At 45.3% G+C, this 27471-nt stretch overlaps 1 protein-coding gene across 3 annotated transcripts in view; it reads right to left on the bottom strand.

Moving 5' to 3' along the window:
• Positions 1-295: 295 nt before the first annotated feature.
• Positions 296-27471, bottom strand: part of fgf14 (fibroblast growth factor 14) — a 139784-nt gene continuing 112608 nt past the window's right edge. For all 3 annotated transcript variants that reach the window (XM_031586759.2, XM_031586763.2, XM_012833995.3), the window contains exons 4-5: positions 6625-6823; positions 296-4100 (exon numbers count right to left, since the gene is read on the bottom strand). In XM_031586759.2, coding sequence (XP_031442619.1) covers positions 3838-4100; positions 6625-6823 — 462 coding nt within the window. In that variant the 3' untranslated portion in view covers positions 296-3837. The remainder of the gene's footprint in view (positions 4101-6624; positions 6824-27471) is intronic.

The following is a 27471-nucleotide window of genomic DNA, read 5'->3' on the forward strand; positions in this document are numbered from 1 at the left end:
ATAGTGCTGGAATGGCATGCTATCCAAAATGCATCAGTTGGACAAGATGGATAGATTGACTTCTAAGGGAGGTTTTAGCAGCATTGCCAGAAGTGAGCTTTCTCATTCAAGGAAAACTAAAACAGGACGGGTATAGAAACTATAAAAGAGTCTGAAAGAAAGTTCTACTTTGGCCTTTTCCATGCTTTTGTTTAGTACTCGCCAATATTACCCCTCTTTGAATACTCATCAACTGGCTGGTGCAATAATATACTGCACATAATATTGCATTAAGTTTGTTACTGACATTACAGTACACCTTTATATAAATGTTTTATTCAATATGTTGTATCTGTTTATACAACAAACATAATCTGTACAGTGCAGACAAACTCTTTGCATATATGTATGTAAAATGAGCAGTACATACCAACAGTTCTTGATACACATAGCCTACTACATGCAGTTCTTGAAAGCCGTCCCCTTTCCATGCAACTGATGAGAACAACAGAGAAACAGAAATGAAAAAAAAAAATAACACTGACAACACACCCACTTCAGCTATGAGAAAAAATAACACAGGAGAGAGACAGAGAAAGAGCAAGACCAAGAAAGAGAATGAAGGATGACAATAAAAGAGAAACGACAGTCAAAATTGTTCAATGATAGCTCCATAACAGGATAACAACACAGACGACCTGCTTGGAAAATAACAGACTTAAAAAAAAAACAGTGTGGGCAGAGGAGGTAAACAACAAGGATGAAACATTTGCACACCAGTCATTTACAAAAATAAATGTAACCTTCATAAAGAGCAGTTATCTGGTTAGCAGGGCAAGGGTAGCCCAGCATGTAGAGTTCTTTGTCAAAGTGGTTTCATTTTTCTTCTTTTTTAGAAATTCTATGTGGAAGTGAGATGTCAGCCCCAAACAGAATCAAAATGTCAAGCTTTTTTTTTTCTTCATGTATAGAACTGCGTTGCTATCGTAGCGTAAAAGTAGCTTTTGTACAGTCAAATGTTTAAGTCTAACTAATGTGCTTCATCATGTCCCTAATAAGAAACTAGCTCATTAATCCAATAAATTCCAGAAATTATAGTCTTCAAATGAATGTCATAATATATTTAGTAATTTAGCAACATAGCCTCATTCTACATAATAACATTATAAATCTTACTCATTAAAACTATGAGAAATTGTCAAAGCAAGACAGGTTTTCTACTAAATTTGTTGATCGAATCCTTGATAAATCGCTATTGAGGATCAATGATCAATGTGGATCAATGAGCACAAGATGACTCCAAACTGAAAGTGCAATGAGTCAGATTCATAGCAGTATTGTATGAGAGAAACTTGCATGAACATGCCAATTCAATGCTGACCTATGTAACTCGTCACTAATATTCATTTCTATATCATTATTTCCCAATACTTTGGTCCTCAAGGTAAGAGCATGCAAGTGGATAACTATAGGTACCCTTTCTCTGTCTAAAAACATGGAACGATATCTAAGTGACATCAATCAGACCTTGTGGTGTTTGGTATAGAGGAGGGACATAGAATTCACTCTCTGTTGATAGTGAACAACAGTCACAGAGAGTGAACGACAGTTACAATGAGTGAACGAAGTGGAGACGAAAGAAACGAAAAACTATACGGATTATGTGAGTGTCAGTGGCTGCTGTGGTTACTGCTGTCTCTGGAATTGAATGTTTAATGGCTCTGGGAGAGAAGAGAGACTTTGGTAATTTCTCAGATGTGATTCAACCCCCCTTTGAACAGGAAACAATGATTGTTAATGGAGTGGTTTGGGTTCGGGTTGCTATGGTTGCGCTCTGAAGATGATGCTACTGTCTTCTCATTGGGTGTTTTGGACTGGTGATGAGGCACCTCCCCAGACATTGGCTCTCTCAGGAATGGGGCCGGCCCTGATCCGTTTGCCAGATTCGGGCATTATCCGGGCGTAACCCAGCGCTGACTGACTGGGCACGTGTTTTTGCATGCTGGGTTTCGAGGCTTCGCACAGGCACATGATAGACCAATATGAGTAGTACTGGACTCCGCATGCTGAGCTAGGAAAAAAAACTTTCATAATATCTCGCAATATCTGGTCGTTACAAATCTGTTTTTGTTTAATTTTTTTTTAAATAATCATTTTCTTTGTATCTTATGTTTTTTATTTCATTTTTATTTCTTTTTTATATAGTGAAAATGCTATAGTATTACCCATCTTTTGCATTGCTGCTGCAAGAAAAGAACCCAATACTAACCTTTCGCCCATGCTTTTGCTGACCAAAGTGGGATGGGGGGGATGCAGCCAGTGTTGACGAGGTCTGCTCATATTCTGCCATTTCCTCCCCCTGACCTGTACGTACACTCTATGGTAGACTGGCTGCTGTGGGCACAACTTATGGAGGCCCTTTCCCCAAATATTTCATAGTTCTGAGAAGTCGGCATATGAAGGGCCGGCCAGAACGAGAGGCCTACAAGGCCTATAGATATACCTAGAGCCTACGCTCTAAAAAACCAAGACTAACGAAAAGTAGACTTCAGGTTTATTTCTTTCAATATAGAACCTATTGGTTTGCTGGGCGTCTGCACGTCCCCGTTTGGTGGAATTGGATAGTGATATGTATGTACCACTCCACAGGCCTCTGCCCCTGTGACACACACGTTAGCGTTAGCATTAGCGCCCGGCTCTGATTGCGCGCTAGGTGTGGATACCATTCTTGTTTGTCTGAGCTGGCCATTGGCTGCCTGCCTACACGCGTCGACTGTGTTGTGTCCTTATCTGACATTAGAAACATTTAACAAAACATCAAATGAAAGGGAAAAGAAGAAAAGAAAGAGAGTAAAGACAACGGCTCTGAGCCTGAGACTACAGGTCTGCTCTCCGTCTGCAGTCGTCTGCCTCCAGTCTTCCTGAAGGATTCCCTGGAACCAAGCCACCTCTGGTATATCTTAATCCTACATGTTGTAGTGGACGTGTGTGTGTGTAGGTGTGTGTGAGTGTGTGTGTGTGTGTGTGTGTGTAGCTGTGTATGTTTCTTTGTGTAGTCTTGTGACTGTCTTAGTGTTTTAAAATCTGTTTCGTGAGTGTGTATGTGTTTGTGTGTGTGTGCATGTGTGAGTATGCAGTTGTGTATTTAGAAAATCACACATAGCCCCTGCAAAAAGATTTTCTGAAGTACGTCAACAAAGAGAAAGAGACTACAGTGTCAAGATAGAAAGAGAAGAGACGGTAACAGACTCATAAAAAATAGAGGATGACAGTCAATTTTCATTTTGTTTAGCATTTTTTTTTTTTTTGTCTTTCTCTCTCTTAAGTATATCTGTACAGCATCTGCCCAGGACCTAGCTGGTGCAACTGTGGTATAGAAAATAGATCTGGATTATACGCCCACCCTGGGCCCCTAAAAGGGTATTCCGGTGTGACCGTTAGCAGGCAAACGCACCACGAGCCGGAGGTGAGAAACACCCCCACTTCTCATGGGTTGTCACAGTCACAACACAAAAAAAATGTTTTAGTTTGTTTATTTTTTTTCTGAAAAAGGCATTCCATATCTGGTAGGGCATTCCATGGTCAGAGTTTGTTTTTGTTTTTTTCGCTGGTTATCCATCCAGTCGTCTCGTCCAGTCGTGCAACGGTTTTTCTTCGGCCGCGCTTTCTGAAGGATCTGCCACTGTGTGAGGACTTATCGGAGCGTTAGGAGGGGGGATGGAGGAGGAGGAGGAGGAGAGAGAGAGAAGGGGAATGAGGGGAGAGGACTGGAGAGGAGAGGGGAGGTCTGGATCTGATCCACAGACGAGAGAGGGGCGTGTGTCCAGCGGGGTGAGAGCAGCTCCGGTCGGGGTCGGGCTATGTGGTGGGTTTAGCAATGGCCGTGGCCGTGGGGGCGGGCGCTGGGGCAGGGGCAGGACCAGGTGCGGGGGCAGCTGGGGTAGCGGTGGTGGTGGTAGCCGCAGCGGTGGTCGCTGCTGCGGTAGCGGCGGTGTTGGGTTTGCTGACTGGCTTTCCCCCGTTCATTACAGCAGGCTCGTTTGTGCTTTTGCTGGGCGGGACGCCGGCAGGCTTCGGCGTCTCCCCAATGTCATGCAGCGATGGCTCTCTATACATAGCAACTGTGGAAGGAGAACATGACAGAATGACATGATGGCAACACCCAATACATACAATACAATACACTCAACAATTAACTACAGTTTTTAAGGGGAAAAACATTACCTGTCTAGCTATGGCTTAGGTCTAATATTAAGTAATGTACCTCTAATAGTTTTACAGTTAAATAGATTTTTAGTCACATGCTGTTGTCAGATAGGCCCCTAATTATTTCATATGTCAAGATGGTTTTAGCATCATTCCAACAGATGCAACACACTGATGGATATACTACATTACCATACTACAAAGTACAGAACAACATTACGTCACATTTCATGATCACGGTCAAGCGGTCCAGAGAACACTTTATATGTATAGTATGTATTGATGTTCTATAATTATTTTGACTGAACAACATGCATTTTTAAAATGATTGAAAGGGAGGACTACACATCACACAGTAATGCATGTGTTGTTTATGTTTAATACGTTATCTGTTATTTTTTAGGTCAGAGTTCGAAACTACTATGGACCTGTAGTTTGTAATGTGTTTAATGTCTAAGTCTTCTATCACTGTTTTAGGAATGTTTAATTTTTAATTGACACCCCCACTGTTTATGAGCGAAAGTTTGCATCTTATGATTAGAGCTCAAAACTAGTGAGCTGAGATGTTTGCTGAGTCCATCTGAAAGGAGGCTGCATATTACTGTAAGTGGGAACCATTATGAAAACCTTCAGCAGGCAATTTCACAGAGGTCGCAGAGGTGTCAGTGCCTCATCAGCCAGATACTGTTTTATTTACGAGGGAATTCTCTCCCTGCAGGAATTACCATTACATAACCATACACACACACAGACAGACACACACACACACACACACACACACACACACACACACACACATGCATATGAGTCAAACCCTTCCTAAAATCTAAGCAATCTAAGTTTTTCTCCTAGACGTGACTTTGACAACAGCGGTGTTAGTGTAGCTAGAGCTCTTGCTTATTCAACAGCCCAGCCTGGATTCCTGAGGCTGCCCATGCCAATGACCAGTCGCACCTGTCTGTGGATACCTTCTTTCGGGTGATCCCAGGTTTAAATGTGAGCCCACAAATCAGAAGCCATGACTCTGAGTGACGCCAACAGCTGCGGCTTCACCGTAAAACACCGGGGTATTTCATGGTTGTGAAAGCAGCAGGGTTTCACGTTAACCATCTCCCAACACCCCCGCCCCCCTCCACTCACTCACTCACACACAAACACACACACACACACACACACACACACTCACACACGCTCACACTCACCCACACACACACACACACACACTCACACACACACACACGCTCACACTCACCCACACACACACACATATCCATTTCCCACCTTCCACCTTATCCCCCTCTCTCTCTCTCTCCCCTGCCACTGTAAATTATGGAGCCACAGATCATTACAAATTGCGTGGGGGGCAGGAGATAAAGCGGGATTGAGGCAGCACTGGGCTGTACTTCAGCGGCTGATTAGGAGCTGGTGTGTGTGCGTGTGTGTCTGTCTGTGTGTGTGTGTGGAGAGAGCAGGAGGATCAAATAGACACCTTTCTCAGTAATGACACCTGGAGAACAGGGCCTTGAGGAGAGGATCAGGACATGAGAAGACAACCAGAGTGATGAATCATATATATTACATACGCTAGTCCCTCTCAGTCCCTCTCTCTCTCTCTCTCTCTCTCTCTCTCCCTCCCTATCTCTCTCTCTCACACACACGTACACCTATATATATTTACATCACAGCCCTCATTTGTAAGATATTTCAAAACTATCACACAATTCACACACAACACACACACAACTCACATACCAACTCAAAGCAGTGGAGATATTTCACGACTATCACACAATAACACATACCCAAAGCAATGGAGATATTTCACGACTATCACACAACACACACACAAACACACACACACACACACACACACACACACACACACACACACACACACACACACAAAGCAGTGGAGATGGGGGTGGAGCCTTTCCTAAACGAGCTTCACCTGTGCCTCGTTAGTAATTAGGCTCTGACTGGCAGTCTAATTGGAGCCCAGGTGAAAGTAATCGCTCAGCTGGGATTGGAAAGCTCTGAGTTTTGAGACTGAGAACAGTAGACAGAGCAGCTGCAGCGCGTCCCGGACCTCAGTCAGACGAGAGCAATCGTGCCGCAGGCTGGGCGCGGTCACAAGAGCGTAAACATGCCAGATCAACCAGACATTTCCTGACGAAGAAGCAGTGACTTTAAAAAGCTTGAGTTCTTCGCTGTATCACTGTACGTCCGTTCTATTATTTAATAACTGGAATTAGAAAAGTCGTTGATGATTTAGATGAGTGCCAATTCAAATCCTGAATAGTGTTTACAGCAATAACTATCATCTGGCTCGGAATGCACAAGCTCTCCTTGTGACTGTACTATTCTACTCTATTCCGCCTTCAGTTTCTTAGTAACCTTGAGGTGTATGATACTGTGGGGTGTCATGCCGAATGCCTTTACCTTCTAATGGCTTGGGTAGAAAGTGAGCAGCTGGTTTGGTTTTCTTCACTCGATTCCCCTTCATGGCCTGCCCATCTTTGTTAAGCCCCAGGAACCACGCTCGGCCCGACTCCTGCTGTCTGTACAGCATGGACGAGTAGATCACGTAGTAGTTTTCAAACACCGACTCTTTGAACTTGCATTCCGCCGTGAAGAGTTCCTGCAGGAAGAAGAGGATGGTGAGACAAAGAAGTAGAGAGAGGGGAGGGAGGGGGAGAGAGAGCGAGAGAGAGAGAGAGAGAGAGAGCGAGAGAAAAAAAAAGTGTATCAGACATTTGTAACATGTCACACCCTCTCACTGCACAAGCATAAAACTGATGACCTGCTGACTATACCATAAGCCCTCATCTCTACCCCACCTCTCTCTCCCTGCAAAGAAAGATGCATCTCTCTCCAAAAGCCTGGGCCACAATGGAATGTGTCTCTGCCCACACCGATAATTTACAGTATGTGAAGCGTGCTCCATTGTCTCTGCCTCCTGGCCAATCTGGAGCTCACAGAGACGGCTCCATCTGCGGCCCCCTTCACACAGATAGAGGTAATAGATGGCGGAGGAGGGAGCCAGGGCAGGTGAGGCTGAGTCTATATTTCTCCCTGTGTCAGGAGAGGAGAGGAGAGCAGAGGAGAGCAGAGGGCAGGTGGCTGATACCCGAGGCAAGCCCTCAGGCCAGACACCTTCTCTGGGAACAGTACTGCTACTCTCCAGCTGGGCTTGTGAGCCAGGAAATGAGCTCTGATGAGAGATTAGCGAGAAATTCACTCAAGAAAACAAACAAAAACTAAACACTGATTCCAGGTGTCACAATAAGCTTAATGTTAATGCCATGAGGTATAGATATAATTTAGGCAGAAATGCTATCCAGTTCAACATCCATGCTCTTGCAGCTTTGCTGTGTACCAGACCCTAGATTTTGCCAACCACCCTGTTAGCGAAGGTGCTTGTAGCACAATGTTGGCTCTATGTGTGCGTTAACGAAGGTGCTTGTAGCACAATGTTGGCTCTATGTGTGCGTTAGCGAAGGTGCTTGTAGCACAATGTTGGATCTATGTGTGCGTTAGCGAAGGTGCTTGTAGCACAATGTTAGCTCTATGTGTGCGTTAGTGAAGTTGCTTGTAGCACAATGTTGGCTCTATGTGTGCGTTAGCGAAGGTGCTTGTAGCACCATGTTAGCTCTATGTGTGCATTAGTGAAGGTGCTTGTAGCACAATGTTGGCTCTATGTGTGCGTTAGCGAAGGTGCTTGTAGCACAATGTTAGCTCTATGTGTGCGTTAGTGATGGTGCTTGTAGAATAAGGTGACCAGACGTCCCCGGTTTCAGGGGACAGTCCCCGTTTTTGGTGGCCTGTCCCCGGCTGGAGCTGTCCCCGGAAATGTCCCCGGTTTTCACTGTGACCAACAACAGACCCGGGATACAAATTAAAAAAAGAAAGAAAGAAATGTTTAGTTGCGTAGCCTACACGCCTCAGGCTCAAGCAAGCCAGCCAGCAGCCAGGGGGACAAGCTCTGGCTGAGAGCTCAAAGATGTTCTAGCTTCTACTTTTTTTATTCAGAGAGAGATCGCGTCCATTCATTCATTCATTCATTCATTCATTCATTCAGCCAGCTGGCTCTGGCAAATCGAGTACAAGACAGGATAGCTTTGGGATAGGCAATTAGCGAACGATGTTTATTGTAAGTGTCATTGTTTATCATCCATGTCATATATTATTTGTATGTAGCCTATGATCTACAATTTGCAACAATGTGAGTGTTAAGCAGCAGCTATCTGTCGGTCAGGTGTCAGCCACAGCTCTACTTGCTAACTAACTTTGTTAACTTTGTAACATTAGCAGTGATACTAACTACAGTACTATGACATTCCAAAAACATGTGGTCTTGTTGTGGACACTAATGAAATGTCTTTTTCCCACATTAACTTCACATATTCTTTATCAACAAATATGTCAACTGGTAGTGTGTCACAGAACTTGTTATTTTTTAGATTATTCAGATCTCCCTCCCTCACCTTGACATTGCTTGGATTTAATTACATATTTTACTGAAATTGTATTTGGAATCTTTTTGTTTGTTTGTTTCTTAAATCACTTTTGGTATAGTAATACCTAAAAAACAATTCCAAAGATCCTGGAGTCTATGGGCCTGATCTGTATGTTCATAGTTCCAGCTGACTTTCACACAGAATATAGGAATACAATGCATTCAGTTGCCTCAATGGCCTTAACATTTTCTATGCTGGAAAAACCTACACCTGTCACCCATCCGTGCAGACTAGTCACTTATCAGCCAAACACAGAGGTTAGGCCTACTGGGAAGCTTGTGCATGACGTCAACAAAGTTCCTATCACTGATATTGGTTCTTATTATCTGGCAAAAGGTTGTTACCTTTACTACTCTTCATTTCAGCCACTTTGTGATTAGTTTTAAGAAGAAAACTCTTTGTTTGACATTCCCCTTGCGATTTACAAGAACAAGGGTAAGATAAACTGCTTTTATGAATAAGGGCCCAGTCAGTGTCCCCGTTTTTCGATTACAAAAACAAAAACATGACATGTTTTTGAGGTGTTAACGTGTCTGAACTGAAAATGTCCCCGGATTTTGTCTCCGAAATCTGGTCACCTTATTGTAGAACAATGTTGGCTCTATGTGTGCATTAGCGCTAGCAGACTGCTACAAGTGTCCTATTATTGTTGCTCCAATGTTACACAGGGTTTCTAACATGGCCATAAAAGAACTGCTTTAGCATGGCTGTTTTATGGATTATTGTGCCAATATGTAATTCACCTGTGCCATAGTTGAACAGCATCTATCTATATGATGACACACGCTGTGTGATCATCCACCCTCTCAAATTTCACAAAGCAATACTGCCAAATTTGGTGCTTTTGCAAAAAAAAAAGCTCTTTTTTTAATTCAGGAGGTGCAATAAAGGCCCCTTCCTTCTCCTCTTTATGTCTAACCTGCTAAAAATAAAGGCCTCTATTCATGAAGGCTTATTAATGTGCGTGAGCACCTCAAAAAGAATGAGAGAGAGAGAGAAGAAGAGAGAGAGAGAGAGAGAAAAAGAAAGGGGCTTTAACAGAGCTGCAACTCATGAATAACCCTCCATCCTCACCCTGCCTCAATGTGAGGGAGGACTGGGTAGTAATTCAAACATCACATTATAAAAAAATATTTTAAAACCTCCCACCTACCCTGCAAAAAACCCACTGTATATTCATAACTTGGAGACAGCATGTTTTTGGTTTTAATAAGAGCTCATTACCAAAATGAGAACGACACGAAGGTGGCTGATGAAGACAGCGGTGTCCTCAGCTCTTGATCTAGTTTCTCTTACCTTTGTTTGAGGATCTTGATTTTTTTAATAATGTTTATTGATGTATTCCAGTATCTTGTTATGTCATTATACCCACTGTTAAATCACACAGGCTGGTCTTCAAGGTATCTTTTGGGTCTCTGTCATGAAGACAGTTGTGTCCATGCTACAATGTCAGTATCCTTAATATAAGGTAAGTAATGAATACTACTACTTCTCATGTGTACTAACTAAGTATGTACACAGCACTTAACAATTAGCAATAAGCTATATTGTACTTAATTGACATAAAGTGGGGTTTGAACTTTAGAGACAAAACTGTCCACGGCAACCCCATAGTGCATCATCACATTAACATACCATATGTCCACATGATCCAATAACACTGCTGACTGCAGTTATTGGACACAATTAAGGATGTGAGAAGGCAATGCAACAATCAACACCTTCTCCAATGCATGTATAATGAACCACCAATGGCTCTTATGTGACCTGCGTTCACCTTGGCAATATTTCCCTGACAACCTTATCAATCAAGGTTACCTACTGTGTGAAAAAACACTTCCATTGGAGACAAGACAACCACTTTGCCTCTGACAAGTCCATTAAAACCAGCAGCATTGAGCAAAGAGTAGCAATGCTGTTATAATTCCATTCATCCAAAAAATGCCATTAATTGTCTTTCAAGACAGGTTCACTTGTTTATCTGACTGTAAAATATTCTACAGTCATCACTACTGGACCATCTCTCTTAATTTTGTGTCAGCGCATTTTGCATCACCCTGCAATTTATTATATTGATTAAAACTTGCTGGCCTTGCCTGTCAATTAAATACCTCCAACTCTCCCCAATCCCAAAATTACATAATCTAATAGCACCTCACTGTCACGCAAAAAGGATATAGCGCAAATATGTCAGAAGTGCAGAGTTGTATCATTATAAAGTGAAGTGATTTTGCAGTGGTGCATGCAGCATTGAACTGATTGTCTGTCAGCCCAGGGAAATACACAAAAGACTATACTGTTATCTGTCAGTCATTCATGGATGCCCATCACTCACAGCAGAATGGCATAAATACTTTCCCCATCATCATCATCATTATCTTTATGAACTTCTTCCTCCTCCTCCTCCTCATCATCATCATCATATCATGTGGGTTTAATACCCAGTGAACTGACATTGTAACCCCACTTCGGACTTTCAGGAATCTGTGGAAATCTGTTCATGTGGAAAACTGTTCCATGCACAATCTTTCCACTGTCCCACTAATCTGGTAGTCCAACACCATGTGCAGGGTTACTGACTGAGAGCTCAGCATGGACATCACCTAATTACTACTAATGACACTCCCAGCTCCAGCACTCTGCCCAGGCACTGGCTAATGGCCGTGGGATATGAGCTTGGAAGGGGACGAAGAAAGCAGGGCACTCCTGAGTGGCACAATAGGCTAACTTAATGGGTGACTAAATCAGATGAAATTGCATTATGTAAGGCAGTTGAACTTGGCTCTATTTTGGAGAGTTCTCTCCAGTCTCCTTGATTACACACAGAGCAAGTGTGTGTGATAGAGAGAGAGAGAGAGAGAGAGAGAGAGAGAGAGATGGGGAGATAGAGAAAGTATCCTGTCAGTCGCATGCAAACCAGGAATAGTCATGGCAGAAATCCTCCTGGTGTTCATGCCTTGAGGCTTTTTCTGGCAGCAAGTGGTTTTCTGGTCTTTTGGCATAAATAAATGAGTGAAATCAGCGGCCTTCACTAAACTCTACACTGAACCCATGACCCTGCTGTACGGATGAGCAGCCCCATAAACATATGCATAATGGAAGTAGGAAGTGTTTTTTTTTTCCCCTTCTAAATGCCAGAAGTGTCTTATGGATGTATTCCATGTCAAAAGTGCAGCGTGTCATAGGACCACTCACCCTCACCACGCCTGAGCTGCAGGAGGATCATGACCCGTGAGCGCCACTCTTGAAAAGCCTTACTGTACGTGCATGTAGTGGGAGCGCGCTAAATACAGAGACGGAGTGGGAAGTGCTTCAGAGAGCGTGTCTATATGCACATCCATACTGCAGTCCGCCAGGAACATTCAGTCATAAAAAAACAACATTATTACATTTTCAATATATTCTCCATAAGCATTGAGAATATAAATCCTGTGTTCTAATAAGCTGATACGATAGTGAGGAAAAGGAAATACTAAACTAAAAATGAGACCATGCCTCTGAATTGTAAAAATTATGACAACAGCTAGTGAATCAGTTTTGTTGTTTTGGGTTGTTTACAGGCAAAAGGCAAAACATGTTACAAATGCCACCAGGACAGACACTTGTAGGGTGTGATTAAGAAAGCAAATGTTTGTTTAATGTCTGAAATAAGACTTAAGGTCTAGCGATAGCACCACACTGCATATTCACAGTGACTTGCCAATACTAGAGTGAAATGATTATGCATGTAAATGACTCATTCTGAATAGGAACCTAATTCAGGAGACAACCTGTATTTCAAATATTGTTGGGCAGGAAACTAGAGTCAAGTCGAACAGACTAAATCAGGATGTCTATTTGGAACTACCTAACCATTGTCTGACTAAGCACTGGAGCGAGAGAGAAAACTACCAAAGACGGAGAATGTTGAACCGGGGGATGAAAAAAGGCCCATGACTGAACACGCTGTGATAAAAGAACCAAAATGTCTGACAAGTGACACAGAGTTAAAACTGGATTAAAGAGCCCAGTCTTCTTTTATCCCCATGTTTAAAAAACCCTGATCCAGGACCTAGTCACCATATCACCTTGGCAAATCCCTGTCCGCACCGACCCGACCCCGATCTGACCCTGCGCGTAAACCTTTGCTCTGTGGAAACCGTTGCTGAAAATGACTCCAAAGGCAAAAAAAAGAGCCACACACAGTGTGAGTGGGTCTGAACTCGACCGGGACTCTCGTTAAGTCGACGGGTTTACCTTCATGGCTGCCTGAGCCTCTTCAATTAGTTAATAAATTACGGCCCTCGTCAGTCCTCGGGCGAAGAGCAAGTTGCTGGTTGGCTGCCCCGAGTAATTGGTGTGATCACTCTGGATAGGTTAGTCCAAGCCCCTAACCGGTGTTTTTCTATTGCACCTGATCGTGCCAGCTACCGTCACCCTGATACAAAGCTAGCAATTACATCTAACTGCAGTGCTTTTGAGGAATTAGAAAAAAAAAAAACATGATCTGCATAAGAAAGTGCTTCATAGTCCAAGGAACAGCTGAGAGAAAAAGCATCTTTCCAATGCACAACATACTGAATGTAATGGTCTGATTTGGAATTGTAGAGGAAGGAATTGTAAGAGAATGTGGTTGGTCTTATGTCTGACTGGAGGACATATGTTGAATAATTCACACGATGAAATCCTAATGAATGTTCTTCTGGGTACTGATGGAGCTGTACCCAAATTAGAAATGCAGTAAAAAAACACTTCTTTCAGCAAAAAAAACACAAAACATCACATGAGCAAGCAGACTTTTCAGTCCAGCCCAACAAAGTATTTCTCAAGATTCCAAAAGCTCAATGTCAGTCTGAAGCTCCATTATGAGGTAACAATGCCTTACACTATTTTCTTTCTGACCGTTGTCCTGATATGACAGCAGCTCCATGACAGCCATGGAGCCGGTGACAGGATATAGTCCACTGCATGACAGCAGCAGCACATAGCGTCAGGAAAGCATGTGTTTCCCGCGCGTGTGATGTAACGACAGCACACCTCCCACACCCACACACACACACACACACACACACACACACACACACACACACACACACACACACAGACTTCCAACCTCACACACACATCTCCCACCTCTCTCTCTCTTACACACACACACACACACACCTCCCACCTCTCTCTCTCTCTCACACACACACACACACAAACACACACACACGCACACACACACACACACACATACATACATACACATCTCCCGCCTCTCCCTCTCACACACACATACACATCTCCCTCTAACACACACAGACATATACCTCCCACACACACACACACACACACACACACACACACACACACACACACACACACACACACACACACACACACACACACACACACACACAGCTGGCTTGCCAACCTGCCACAGGCGGGAGGCTCCTGGAGAGGGAAGTTGGAGGAGCCCTGCCTTCAAGCCACTCCCAGCACCCACAAATTAGACAAGTGATGGTTGTCTAACCACCAACCTTCACCCCACCAAGCCTCCAGCCTTTGATCCAAAGCTTGCAAAGTTTTGTAAGAAGAGGAGGAGGAGGAGGATGAGGAGGAAGAAGAGGCCATGGCAAATGCAAACTCCCAAATGCCTACAGCAGATTTATTTTCCCGTTTTTTTGACAGCTCTATTTTTTTTGTGTCAGAGTTTCCATGGCAACACACGAGAGGTTCTAGAATGGCAATTAACTGTCTGTATTTAAGGTGACTGAAGACATTAGTTAGAGTTTACGTATGCAGAAATTCAGACAGGAATGACAGGCCTTTTGAAATGTTTTATTTTGTTGCTCACGTTTCCTTTATGGTGCTCCACAGCTGAAAGAAATGGTGAGCATAGGGCTTGCGCAATAAAAATCATGTAACAGAGGAATAATAATCCTCAACAATGCCTTCTAGACATTCAAAATCAATACATGTAATTCCTATAAAGCAAATTTGTATCGCCTGTGTATTCAACAACACTGCCGTATACAATATTACAGGCAAGAATGCTAGAAAGTAAATAGTGTTCCTAAACATTAGCCTTGCTTAAGACCCACAGTGAAGGACAAGCAGGGCTAAGAACAGGGAGAGGACATAGGGACAGGGTGGCACTCTCAGGAGGATATAAATCAAATAATTTTTGGAGCACAGAGCAGTTCATTTCCTGTGCTCTTTCTCTTTCTCTCCTGTCTCTCTCTCTCTCCCACTGTCCTCTGCTAAATCTGTATTTCGTTTCTCCAGATTGGCTCCACTTTGAATGTGTGGCCATAATTGACCTTGGCCGTTGACAGAGTGGGGCAGCGTGGTTCAGACAGAGATAATAAGCCCATTCTCCCTTGAGTGGGAGACAGGAGAGAAAGAGAGAGAGACAGAGAGAGAGAGAGAGAGAGACAGAGTAAGATAAAGAGTGGATGGCAAAGAGAAAAGAGAGATAGAAGAAAGACAGAGAGAATGAGAGAGACGGAGGGAGGGAGGATATTGGAGTAGGAGGATGAATGAGAAATCAAGAGGAAGAAGCAGGGGGGCTACTCAGAAAAGGAGTGAGAGATACAGAGAGAGAGAGAGCTAGATAGAGAGCGTGAAAGACAAAACATGATTTAGAGGAATAAAACGCTCTCTGTTTTGCCAAGGCTGTCTGGGAGTAGACGGGGCAGAGAGACATGGCTGGAAGGGGGCGAGACACACCGCATCAGGGATGCAGAGCCAGAGAGCCACGCCGCCGGCCGGCAAAATTGTTTATGAATGCCGGCAGCATTGAGCCTATTAATCCCCAAGCAGAAAAAAAAAGGTCAGTCAGTCTCCAGGAAGTGGAGGTAGCGGTTAGCGGCTGGCAGCAGACACGGGCTCATGTACACGAGAGTCACGTCAACACAAGGGAGGAGAATGAGAGTCTCGCTGCGTCTCAGTCCCTGATAACAAGCCAAAGCGAGCGAGGAGGACGCCACCAGATGCAAATATGTGGCAGGGTAGGGGGGAGGCATTAATATGGAAAAGCTTCACTATGCTAATGTGTGCTTTTGATGAGGCTTGTGAGTGTGTGTGTGTGTACGTGTGTGTGTGTGTGTGTTTGCTTTTGATGAGGCTTGTGAGTGTGTGTTTGTGTGTGTGTGTGTGTGTGGGTGTGTGTGTGTGTGTGTATGATGAGGACTTGAGATGTGGGAGAGATGAGGAAGGGGTGTGTTGTTTACAGAGCTCAGTTGGCATCCATTTCACACGTAACATGAGCTCTGAAAATGACTTGTGATTATGTTTATCAGTTACACGGGTGAGTAAGAATAGACTACCATAGACTATATGCATTACGATTATATAGACTTATGGATTATAATTATAATCATGCGCTCATTATGTATTTGCATATTTGTGCTTAAGTGTGGGATGTATATGCTCATTTGTGTGTATGTAAGAGTCTTTGTGTGTGTGTGTGTGTGTGTGTGTGTGTGTGTGTGTGTGTGTGTGTGTGTGTGTGTGTATTTGTGTATACCTATGTATAACCAAACACTATGATCATAGTGTCAGAGCTCCAGCTGCTCCTTGGCCTCCTGCGTCAGTGGCAGTGCTGGGAGGCTGATTAAAAACTCATCCGTCTCCACTCCTGGCCAGGCCTCCTCTGTTGTGACAGCTGCCTTCCCCCGGACCAGGCCCGCGTGGGCCGCGGAGAGCGGAACACGTACAGGCGTCCGATTCCCACTCCAAGCCAAGCGTTAGGTATTCTTCATTGTGCCGCTGACACAGAGCAGCTCCGAGACACCTCGTGATTTACGCTCTTAGCACTGATGGTAGGGTGTTACCGTTATAATAACAAATACAACAGAAAGGGCCATGAAAGTCTAATACTGACACTGAGATTGAGATTGAAACTGAGAGTAACCCCGAGGGTAGTATTTGCTAACAGATGCTAATGGCTAATGGCGATCTTATAATAATAATAATAATAAAACTTTATTCATATAGCACCTTTAATGCAAAAGAATGCAGCTCAAAGTGCTAATGGATACTGTACAAGTGCTATAGTGTTCAGAATCAGTTGAAGAATCAGAAAAGGTAACATATGAAACATGAAACACCTGAAGCATCTGTCACTCTTTCTCCCTTCCTCCAGTCAAGGGTTTCCTCTGTACATTGCCAGGAGAAATGTTTACGTGACAGTCAACAAAGAGCACTCATGCTTTTTAAGAGCGGGGCCAAGCAGAAGCACTTAAGCTCTGTCTGAAGCCTCCCTAAGGGCGGTGACCTTTTAGCTGTGTTTAGATTTTTTTAACACCCACCCTAGGAAAAGCGAATCCCAGGGCTCTCGGATGCTCTTTTACTGCCTTCAGACCTTGCGCTCTAGTGTACAGCACGACATGAAGACATGAGAAAAGAAGAGAGGGATGAAATCCTTTCTTTAGGTGTTGGGAATTTTCATTTCTGGTGGCGTGGAATATATGTATTCTTCACGTAATCCAGTTATGACCGAAGAAGCACACCGTAATCTCAAACACACAATAAGAGTGGCACATCCACACACTTCGCTCATGAGAGATGCAGAATCATAAATGATCCAATTTGATCTGCTTTGCTATACATTTAATCATAAATTAATTAATTATATTAGCACATGTTATTACTTGGGTTTAGGTTCAGTCTTTCTTAAATTCAATTTCATGTGCTTACTTGGGCAGCCCTATTTATTACTGATGCAAAGACCCTGTAATAATAACCCAGCCTAATAATTTAAATAGGATCATTTTATCTGCTTCAAAATGTTACCCTTTATCTGTAGTTATGTTAGCATGAACATATCTGTGCAGTCTAGGCTTTAGGGGCACAGAGGTCAGATAGCACAGACTGACACGTTCACATGTGTTTTCCAGGTCTTGAGCTTCAATCCGCCGCCATTACACAGACACAGGAGTCTTTCAGCAGCCACCCCCTCTGTGATTTCTCGAGGCACTGATGGTAAATGGAAGTCAGACAGGGGTTAAGCCACCCCTTGGCTGGGTGCAGCCCCCCTGAGACGACACCAATCACTCTCTTAACAAGGCGGCGAGCTCCCCTGGGACACAGCGACTGAGAGGCACGGATCACATGGCCGCCCTTCTTCCACCCTCACCCCAAATCATACAGGCTGTCAGCCAACCTGGGGAAACCATATTTGAATCTGAGGGATAAGTTAAGCCTGAGGGGCCTGCTGAGGATTGTGGGAAACGTAGGACTGGCAGGAACCCCTGGTTTCCTGGAGGTCACCAAGTTTGGAGGTGGTGATGAAATGAATGCTGATGTTAGTATGTCACTATGAAGGAAATGTGATTTAATGAAATTATAGAGAAAAGGCCAGCCATGACAAAATAGGTACAATCTGTCCGTTCAAAGACCTTATTTAAAGACCACAGAATACTGCTTTTGTCAGAGAGTTGTAAAAATTCCCTCCTCCAAAACTACACACAGACTTTCTATTAATGGGATGACCTCCATATATTGTGTTGAGGAAAAAGTAGTAGCACCCAGCTCTGAGCTAAACACACATCATCCATCAGTGGCCTGCTAGCCTAGCCTGCACAGCTGCTGGAACTGCTGAGAGGCCGACTGGCTGGAGATTCTGCAGGTGCGTCTTCGTATTTAAGTCTCGCCAGCAGGCTGGGCTCTCCTACAGCAGGGATTCCTGCCTACCGGCATGGGCACGCTGAGTGTCACACAACAACTCACTCACACACTCACACACACAGACATGGGGTGTGTCCTTGTGTGTGTGTTGAGTGAGAGATAGACAGGAAGAGATAGACAGATAGCGTGGAGGAGAGACATAGGAAGAGCGAGAGTGAGAGAGGAAGAGAGACGGAATGAATGTAAGAGAGAGAGAAATGGATATTATCCATGGAAGTGCTGGAGGAGACGGCGTTTCAGGCTGCGGAGTGAGAGAGTCACTGAGTGATCAGCCATATTGCCACATCGCCTCCTGCCGGCACTGGCTCAACCAGTCGCCCATTTGTCATCATTACCTCCAAACAGCCCAACTGTGATGTCCTCGTGAGAAGGCTGGCACTGGCCAGGTTTTAACCAGACATCACCGGCATCATGAGCGCACTTCTGAAATCAGTCGTCAAAGCGGCCCCAGGAGCCCGACAGGAAATGGAGCCTCCCGCTGAGGTCTGGGACTGTTTGGTAGAAGCGGCGGCAGGTTTCCACGGTGATTCGGAGTGCCTTGCGCCCCGCCTGTGTCTTGGGCTGGGGCGAGAGACTACTGAGATGTACATAGGGCTGGTGAGACACATTGGGTTTGAGGGGGAGAGGCACACTCTCTCTCTCTCTCTCTCTCTCTCTCTCTCTCTCTCTCTCTCTCTCTCGCTCTCTCTCTCACTCTCTCTCCCGCTGTGATGCCACTTGTGACTGGACAACAACACTGGGAAATAAGGACAGGTAATGCCTGTGCATGGTCAGTGTGCCTTTTAGCTTAAGCTAGATCCACTTAATCAAGTCCACTGTAATGAAGGAATTTCTCAGCGCGCCCAAATATTACACACAGGTCACTGGCTTATGTTCTCTATGTGGTGATTACCACCATAGGGGAACTATTTCTCTGCATCAGGTTTTCAACTGTCCATTTACTTATATCATAGTTATATCACTGGTGGAAGAGGATGGGTGTTTGTCATCATGCCCACCAGCCAAACATTTGGACATGTGTTGTATTGCCAGAACCCATGCAACCACTACACAACAACTATGCTTCTGTGCCGTTGGGAATTTGGACACCCCGCTCACAACAAGGCTCAAGACTTGAAGGGGGAGAATCAATCCTCCATCCTTTACAAAGTGAGAGAGAGGGAGAGAGAGCAGTGACCTCAGTTTGGCCTTTAACCCTATGTCTCAGTAGTGACACACCATGCACTTAAAAGCCCAGCCAGGCCATCCTGTTCTGAGATCAGGCCGAGGAGGCACATTGCCAGAGCATTGGTATATTAAAAATAATTAATAAAAACCTGGCCCACTGGTTTGGTTGGCCATCACGTCACCATGTCTGATGAAGATGACGATATTCAGCTGTGATGTGTCTGGAGCTTCTATGGCTCACGGCTGACAAATATTTGTGTGACCTGAAGGCCCCTATTCCGAGGCGAGCTGCAAAAATCTTTTGGTGACACTCAGGGTTGAACTGTTTATTGCCGCGCAAAGCCGTTGCTTGCTGTTTGACAGCTGAATTAGCATGCGTTAATTTCCAATGTCATGTCATTAAAGTGCGGTAAAAATTTCACCACCCCACAAACATCATTAGGGGGGAGAACAAGCTGTTGGTTACCCCGGTGACAGGTCCTTCTGTTTTATAACACGTGCACTCATTCTCTCTCTCTCATACACACACACACACAGACACACACACAATATTAAATGTGTTTGAAAGCTCATTAAAAGCTGGCTACAGTTTCTCACAAATGTCTCCGACACTGTGCTCAGAGTGAGGGGTGGTGTGTAGGAGTTAGCCAGCAGTCACACTTGCACAGAGTTATTAAATAACCTCCATTTGCTTCCTTGGTTATTGGCTATGGGAGGGAAACTAAACAAAAGGACTTGCACTTCACCTCATCGAAAAAAGGGGGCAAACAGAAGGCTTGGCCCACGTTGCCTCAAAGCAATTAATGGCGGAACCAGACCAAGCCACTATTGGGATGTGAGACGGCTTCACCGCGCCTCCACGGCAACCAATGAATCACTCTCTGCTGTCGGCACACTGGACCGTAGTGCAGATTGTTAGCAGGTAGCTTCAAGGGGGCCGAACTGCGGCAGCAAGAAGCGCAGACATGACACAATTCACTTCCTCCCCCATCTCGTCCCTCTCTTCTCTTCGTACACAACAGCAGCACACACTCCCACACACCATCAGCCTGCCTCCACCCCCCCCACACACCATTTTGTCGATAACGAGAAAGGGGTGCAGAGAGAACAAGGAAGAAAGAATACAAAACAGAGAGAGAGAGAGAGAGAGAGGCAGAGTGGAGCTGTGAGCCCTGAATGTGTGTGTGAAAACTCAGAGGCAAAGGAATCCCCAAAAAACTCTTTCAAAGAAGGGATCCCTTTTGAAACAGTTTGACACACACACACACACACACAGAAACAGAAACGGAAACAGAAAAGCAAAGGGTGAAGCTTTCCTGCGCCTTCACTGCCAAGACTGGTCACAAAAAAAAAAGCGATCCCGATAAATTCTGCTGAAGGATTGGGGAGAGCTCCGGACGTGATCGGCAGCGTGCGTTACACAACACAGCCATCTGTGCCTGGGCCTCGGTACAGCAAATCCCCCGGATGAAATGACAGGAGGGGGGGAGATAACACTATCGCTTCGTCTCATCTCCGGCTCTGCCGTCGTTGTTACCAGGGGAAAGCCTGTGCTGTTCAAACCCGCCAAGCCAGGCATCACGTTTTGAGACGCGCCACGTTTTTTTCACTGATGCACTGTTTTGACGTGGTGAAGTCAAAGGAAAAGTTTGAGCAGCAGTCCCAACTGTTTCTCGAATGCAGAAGAGGAAGAGAGGAAGAGAGAGAGAGAAAGAAAAGAAAAACATTTATTCTCTGTCCTGCTCAGAAAGCTTTCTACTCCAAGAGAAAAAAAATAGAGTGAAACCATGACAACAAAAAACACAAGCCTCCGAGGCCGTATGTCTATCTCTGTGCGCCATTGCGACACAAAGGACCCTCGACGTGCTAGAAGTGGACATATTTTATTTTAGACTGTGATGAGGGTGCCCATGAGCGACTTTTTAATGTGTCGTGATTAAACTGTCATCTGTTTCTATATGAGAGCCATAAAAGGGTGGCCTTGGCCCTGAATCCGCTCCCCGGCCAGGCCAGGCCAGCCCCACACCCTGTCACACCTTATCTCTCTCAGCTTCCATGCTGTTTGTGTAGAGGCCTAGCAGTAGTAGTACTAGTGCAGCTTTATGTTTCATATGTTTCAGTGTCTGTGTGTGTGTGTGTGTGTGAATGAGAGTGTATTTGTGTATTTTTGAGCGTGTATGGGATGTGTGTGTGTGTGTGGGGGGGGGGGGGTGTGTGAATTAGAGTGTATGTGTGTATTTTTGAGTGTGTATGTGTGGAGGGGGTGGATGTGAATGAGAGTGTATGTGTGTATTTTTGAGTGTGTATGGGTGTGTGTGTGTGCGTGTGTTCCTGAGAGTGTATGTGTGTATTTTTGAGTGTGTGTGTTTGTGGGTGTGCGCCTGTGTGTGTGTGTATGTGTTCTGAATTTTGGGATGCTGTACCCTCTCACCCAGCGCACTGCAGCCAACACCATGATATGAAATGCATGAATAAAGCCTGAGTGGTGCTGATGAGGCGGGGACTGACCTGGGTTAAATGTGCACAACCGTATCCACCCACAGTCATTCCCCTCCCTCCCTCTCCAGCCCAGCAGAGAGCTGCTAACACACCAGAGAAATGTGTAGGACAACCACAGGCTCCCTACTGGATCCTTCCTCATCCTCCTCATTCTGAGTCATTGTTGCTGCGTGCTCCTCTGCTCCTCAAATTATTTACATGAGTCCACACGGAGACCAGCGGGAGGTGGAGGGGGAGAACTGGACTCAGCACTGAGATGTAGTCGCCCGCAACCCCCCACCCCCCCACCTGCACCTCCCGGCTCCCAAGCCGACCATTCCCTATGACTGACACTCCCAGCGGAGAGAGAGAGAGAGAGTGGCAAGAAGTGAGAGAAAGAGAGATAGAGACACAGTGAGAGAGAAAGAGAGCGAGAGAGAGGCTAGGGGAAGATGGAGGGGAATGAATTGTTTCACAATTCACTTTCTGTAAGAGCTTTCACCATTGATTTCTTTTTTTTTGTACTTGCAGGCTGGAGTGAAGCTTGATAAAATGTTACTTTCATTTCACAGTGAGGAAATAATGGCCACGCCAGAAGGGATTCCTGCCTGTATGCATGTGTATTGGTGTGTGTTGCGTGTGTGTGTGTGTGTGTGTGTGTGTGTGTGTGTGTGTATATGCAAATTTCTTTGTGTGTATGAGAGTGCACTTGTTAGCATGCATATGTGTGTCTGTATGTGCTTATGTTTGGGTGTGTGTGCATGTGCATTTCTCTCTCTGTGTGTGTGTGTGTGTGTGTGTGTGTGTGTGTGTGTGTGTGTGTGTGTGTGTGTGTGTGTGTGTGTGTGTGTGCGTGCGTGCGTGCGTGCGTGCGTGCGTGCGTGCGCGTGATACTCTCCATCTCCCTCACACTCACTCTGTGTGATCTGCTGGCAGTGTGAGTGCTCCGGAGGGACGCGGCTGCCTCTGTAGCTGTGAACCCAGCCAGCCAAGCAGGCAGTAGGACAGTGGCGCAGCCTGTATAGATGCTCATTGCTCATTAACTTTTCATTGGAAGCCCAAAAACACTGCAGAGAGGAGCTTTTCCAGCACGAGACAGACTCTACCCAGTGGAGGTGAGCAGCTGTAAGAGCTACGGTGAACTCATGGCCATCAAAGAAGCAGAGGGGAAGCCGGCAGGAGAGAGCAAAGAGAAAGAGAAAGAGGGGGCGAGAGGGAGTAGAGACAGAGAGAGAGGGGGGGAGGGGGGGTGGGAGAGAAAGATAGAGAGAGGAAAAATAGAGAGGGTGGGGGTTAGAGAGAGAGGATGGGGGGGTGGAGGGTTAGAAACAGAGAGAGAGTGAGGGAGGGGGGGGTTAGAGAGAGAGGGAGGGGGGAGAGAGGATGGGGGGTTAGAGAGTTATAGAGAGGGGGGACGGGGTGGAGGGAGTGGAGGTGGTGAGAAAGGACTGAGAGAGTGGGGAGGCAGAGCTGAAATCCAAGGTTGTAAAGTATTCACTGGCTCAGCAGTTTCTTCCTCAGTAACAGCACTGTTATCTCCACAGCCTGTACCAGAGAGTTGGTAATACTTCCTACATAATGGCAGCATGTGTGCATGGTGTCATTATTAACACACTGATTTGGGATATTATCGTAGGACTTGACAATGGCAGAACAGGTTTGTGAAACAATTCTTCATCAGTGAGGGGAGATTCTGCCATTTTGGCTCTTACACTGTTACACTGAGGGCCAGTTTCAGCCTTGTGATTCTAGTCCAGCACACTACAGTGAATTGCTCCTCACAGTCCTCTAGTTGTCCGTTTGGTGTGTGCGCTCAAACAAACCTTGCACACAGTCCAGGTTCTGTGAATGGGAAACTAACATTGTGCACCAAACCATAAACAATTCCAGCCAACCAATACGGAAGAGCATGGAAGGGAGGTGTGTGATTTGATTGGCTGTTGAGCTCATACATCATTTTTTTATAATTATGACCTTTGTCAGGTTTTTAACCTTTTTAACCTGTTGGCACACACGACACTGGAACACACACGTGCATATATGGAGGCGACACAGGACACACACACACACACTCACACAGGTAGGCCTGAGGTCGCGGTGGATTTATTTTCTGCTTTTTCCCCATCCTGGACCGTCCTTCCTCAAGGACCCCCCAGGAGCAGTGGGCAGCTTGTAGCGCCCGGGGACCAAGTGAAGTGAACTGTCTATCTTTGGTCAGGGATGGACATGTGTTCTGTTATTTTGCATGTTTTTTCTGTTGGGGTCCTTAGTGGAGGAAACCCCTTGTGAACACGGGGAGAACATGCAAACTCCACACAGAAAGGCCCGGGAGATTGCCCACCTGAGCACTGAAGGTCTGGGGAGGAGCTGTCCCCCAGAGCCAACAGCGCCCCATGCGAGAATCAAACCCATGACCATCTTGCTGTGAGGCGGCAGTGCGAGCAGTGCAAGCAACTGAGCCACCGTGCCACATATCATATCATCAACCTTTCGCCAGCAGGCTCTTCCTTACCTCTACCTTTCAGACTCTGTGCAGACTCTACCTTTAATGGGCATGACAGAAGACCTGGTGATGTAGGCCTAACGTGTGTCTGCTGGAGGTTTCAGAGAAGCTAGGGCTTTATCAAACATGAAACGGAGGAAGAGGAGCTGCTTAAACATCCACACAGCACTTCTTGCTTTTTAGGGGGAGATGAATGGATACTTTTAAGCCTCCTGAGAATCTGCATAACCCCAGGCTATTGGACATCCATCAGTATTGCACGGAATGATGATGATACTGAAAAAGGAGCATAACTATGTTTCAGGGAGCTTGATAAAAGTTCCAGCTTTGGCTCAGACTTTTTATAAGGCATTTTATCTTCAGACATTCCTGCATCTCTTTATCTGAACTAATAGTGAGAATACTTTAAAGTCTCTCTCTCTCCTTCCCTCCCTCCCTCCCTCTGTCTGTCTGTGTGTCTCTCTCTCTCTCTCTCTCCCTCACATTCACATACACTGTCCCTACCATATCTGTACCATACTCAGTAAGCCTAGTTAGCATTAATGTAGTCCAGCAAAACATGACGGCTATTAGGCCGCTCTGCAGCGATTAGTGCACTGTGTATACTCATGTCAGATATGGCTAATTACACCTCAGCATTAACACCACATTATGTGGTCAATGTTCATCCAGTACTAGATCCTAAGGACTTTCCCATGCGTCTAATCCAGCTGTAACACTACATCATCTGACGGCTTTGACATTTCAGTTGTGTCCCTCGGAGGCAATGAGCGATAGATTAAGGCTGTCGTGACCAAAAACAAGCTGAATTTACTTTATAAAGAGCACTGGCCTACTGATCCACAGCAGTGAATCAGCAATCAAACTCCATATTTCCTTAAACAATATATTATTTCATAACAATTTGGAATGAGAACAATATCTATTGTCCTCTCTGACTTGTAAGTGGATGTACTAAATTTGAATCCTCACTCAAGACAGTCAATACGTAACGCTTATTATAAAGCTACAATAGCTTTTGGAGGAGTGTGTGTCTCTCCTTTCTTCTAAAGTCCCACAGCAGTCTGTGCGTGATGCTCCTCACCCCCATTGCAGAAGCAGTTGGAGCTCAAACTTGACAGTCACGAGGTCTCTGACATTGGGGCGTTGGCACTAGCCAAGATGTTTTCCTACTGAAATGATCAGGGTTAACTATTAATTTATGGCAACACTGACCGGTCAGTGACCACTGAACAGACTCTGGAGCTCCTCATAGTGGCACTCTCCAGCAGTCAGTGCGATGTGCCCATTCTAACACAAATTGCTGGAACCCAGAATAGTCTGGGCAGCTAGTTTTGGTCTTCTCCTGAGTTTCTTGTCAAGACACTCTGTTGATGTTTCCAGCCATTTTCCCTGTGTGTGTGTGTGTGTGTGTGTGTGTGTGTGTGTGTGTGTGTGTGTGTGTGTGTGTGTGTGTGTGTGTGTGTGTGTGTGTGTGTGTGTGTGTGTATGTGTTTTTTTGTGTATCTGAAGTGTTTGAAACCAAGACTCCCCAAGACTGACAAATGTCTACAGGACAATTTTCCCCTTGATTGTGATGATTGACTAAAAACCTTGCACATCTGAACCTCTCCCGCACTGATTTCAGAATACAATCTAATACAAACAATTCTCCAATTCTCAAACTATCAAAAACCATATGAACCTAAGCGTCTGTGTGCAACATAACCTGCAGAGCATGGCTGGCCTGCTGCCTCTCCGCAGGGACCTGCTGCCTCAGACGGAGAGGTGCTCCACAGACAAAGGGAAGGAGGCATGAAGACAGAGGAGATTGCATTGTGCCCGGCCAGGTTCAAATGACAGGGCCTTAATGGAGACACAGGAACGCTCTCGCTTAGCCCGCTCTGTCACAGCCCCGGTAAGAGGCAGAGGCAGAGGCAGAGGCAGAGGCAGAGGCAGAGGCAGAGGCAGAGGTGCAGGCGCTCGGCCACGCGACTACTAATGGGCACGGATGCGCTCAGGTCACTGGTTAGAAAGCAAGCAGTCAGAAAAAAGGCCAAATGTGCTGTGCAGCACTGTGCTGCTTACAGTTAGTTCATTAGAGAGACAGGACTGGAACAAAACAACAGAAACTGTGCATGGAAGCGAGTATACTGGAAGCGAGTATAACTGATAAGCTATCCGGAATAGAGCATGTGGCTGTGGCGTGCAGCTGGACAGACCAAATGAGATGGGATGAGTCAGCTTGCAGACGCTGCATCACACACTTGGCTCCGGTCAGCAGGCCTTTGAGGTGGCCACTGACAGTGACCGTGGTTACATGGATTCGAATAACTGCCTTAGTCGGACTGAAATCGCATTATCCGTTTCATGTAAGCACCTTAGTCGGATCGTAGTCGGACCGCACATAGTCGGACTAACACCCCTGGATAACTCGATCCGATCCAGTTGATAGTTCGACTATTGCGGCATGTAACGGTGAATTGGATAAGGAACTGGACTTTGCGTCTTTGCGCATGCTCCCTCTCTCCCTGCCAGGTCGTGACCCGGAAGACGAAAGAGGGATACGTTGTCTCAACTGTTCATACTAATGACACGGTTTTTTATGAATATCCTGCAGACTGTCTCACAAGCTTATTCTTGTTGATTATGAACAAACATAACAGAAGAGGTCCGAAGATATGAGCACCTTTACAACCCCTCCTTAAACACGTATAAGGACGTTCCACATTTTATTTGCTTAAAACAACAGCAGTACTGTCAAATCAGCTGTCACTCGGCTATTACCTGACCAAGGTTCCATGGCAATGTTCCGAAAGCCCATTTTTCCGACAGCCCGCTGTTCCGAAATTGTGAGGACAGCAACGTGAACCACTATTGCCCACATGCACATCCCAATGAATCACACAATCATAAACATATAAATGCCTTTATTTCACAAGCATTAACTTGAATTCAGAATATTATTATACACACATGCATTTG

This window comes from Clupea harengus, chromosome 2 (genome assembly GCF_900700415.2).
Source record: "Clupea harengus chromosome 2, Ch_v2.0.2, whole genome shotgun sequence".
Lineage (NCBI taxonomy): Eukaryota > Metazoa > Chordata > Actinopteri > Clupeiformes > Clupeidae > Clupea > Clupea harengus.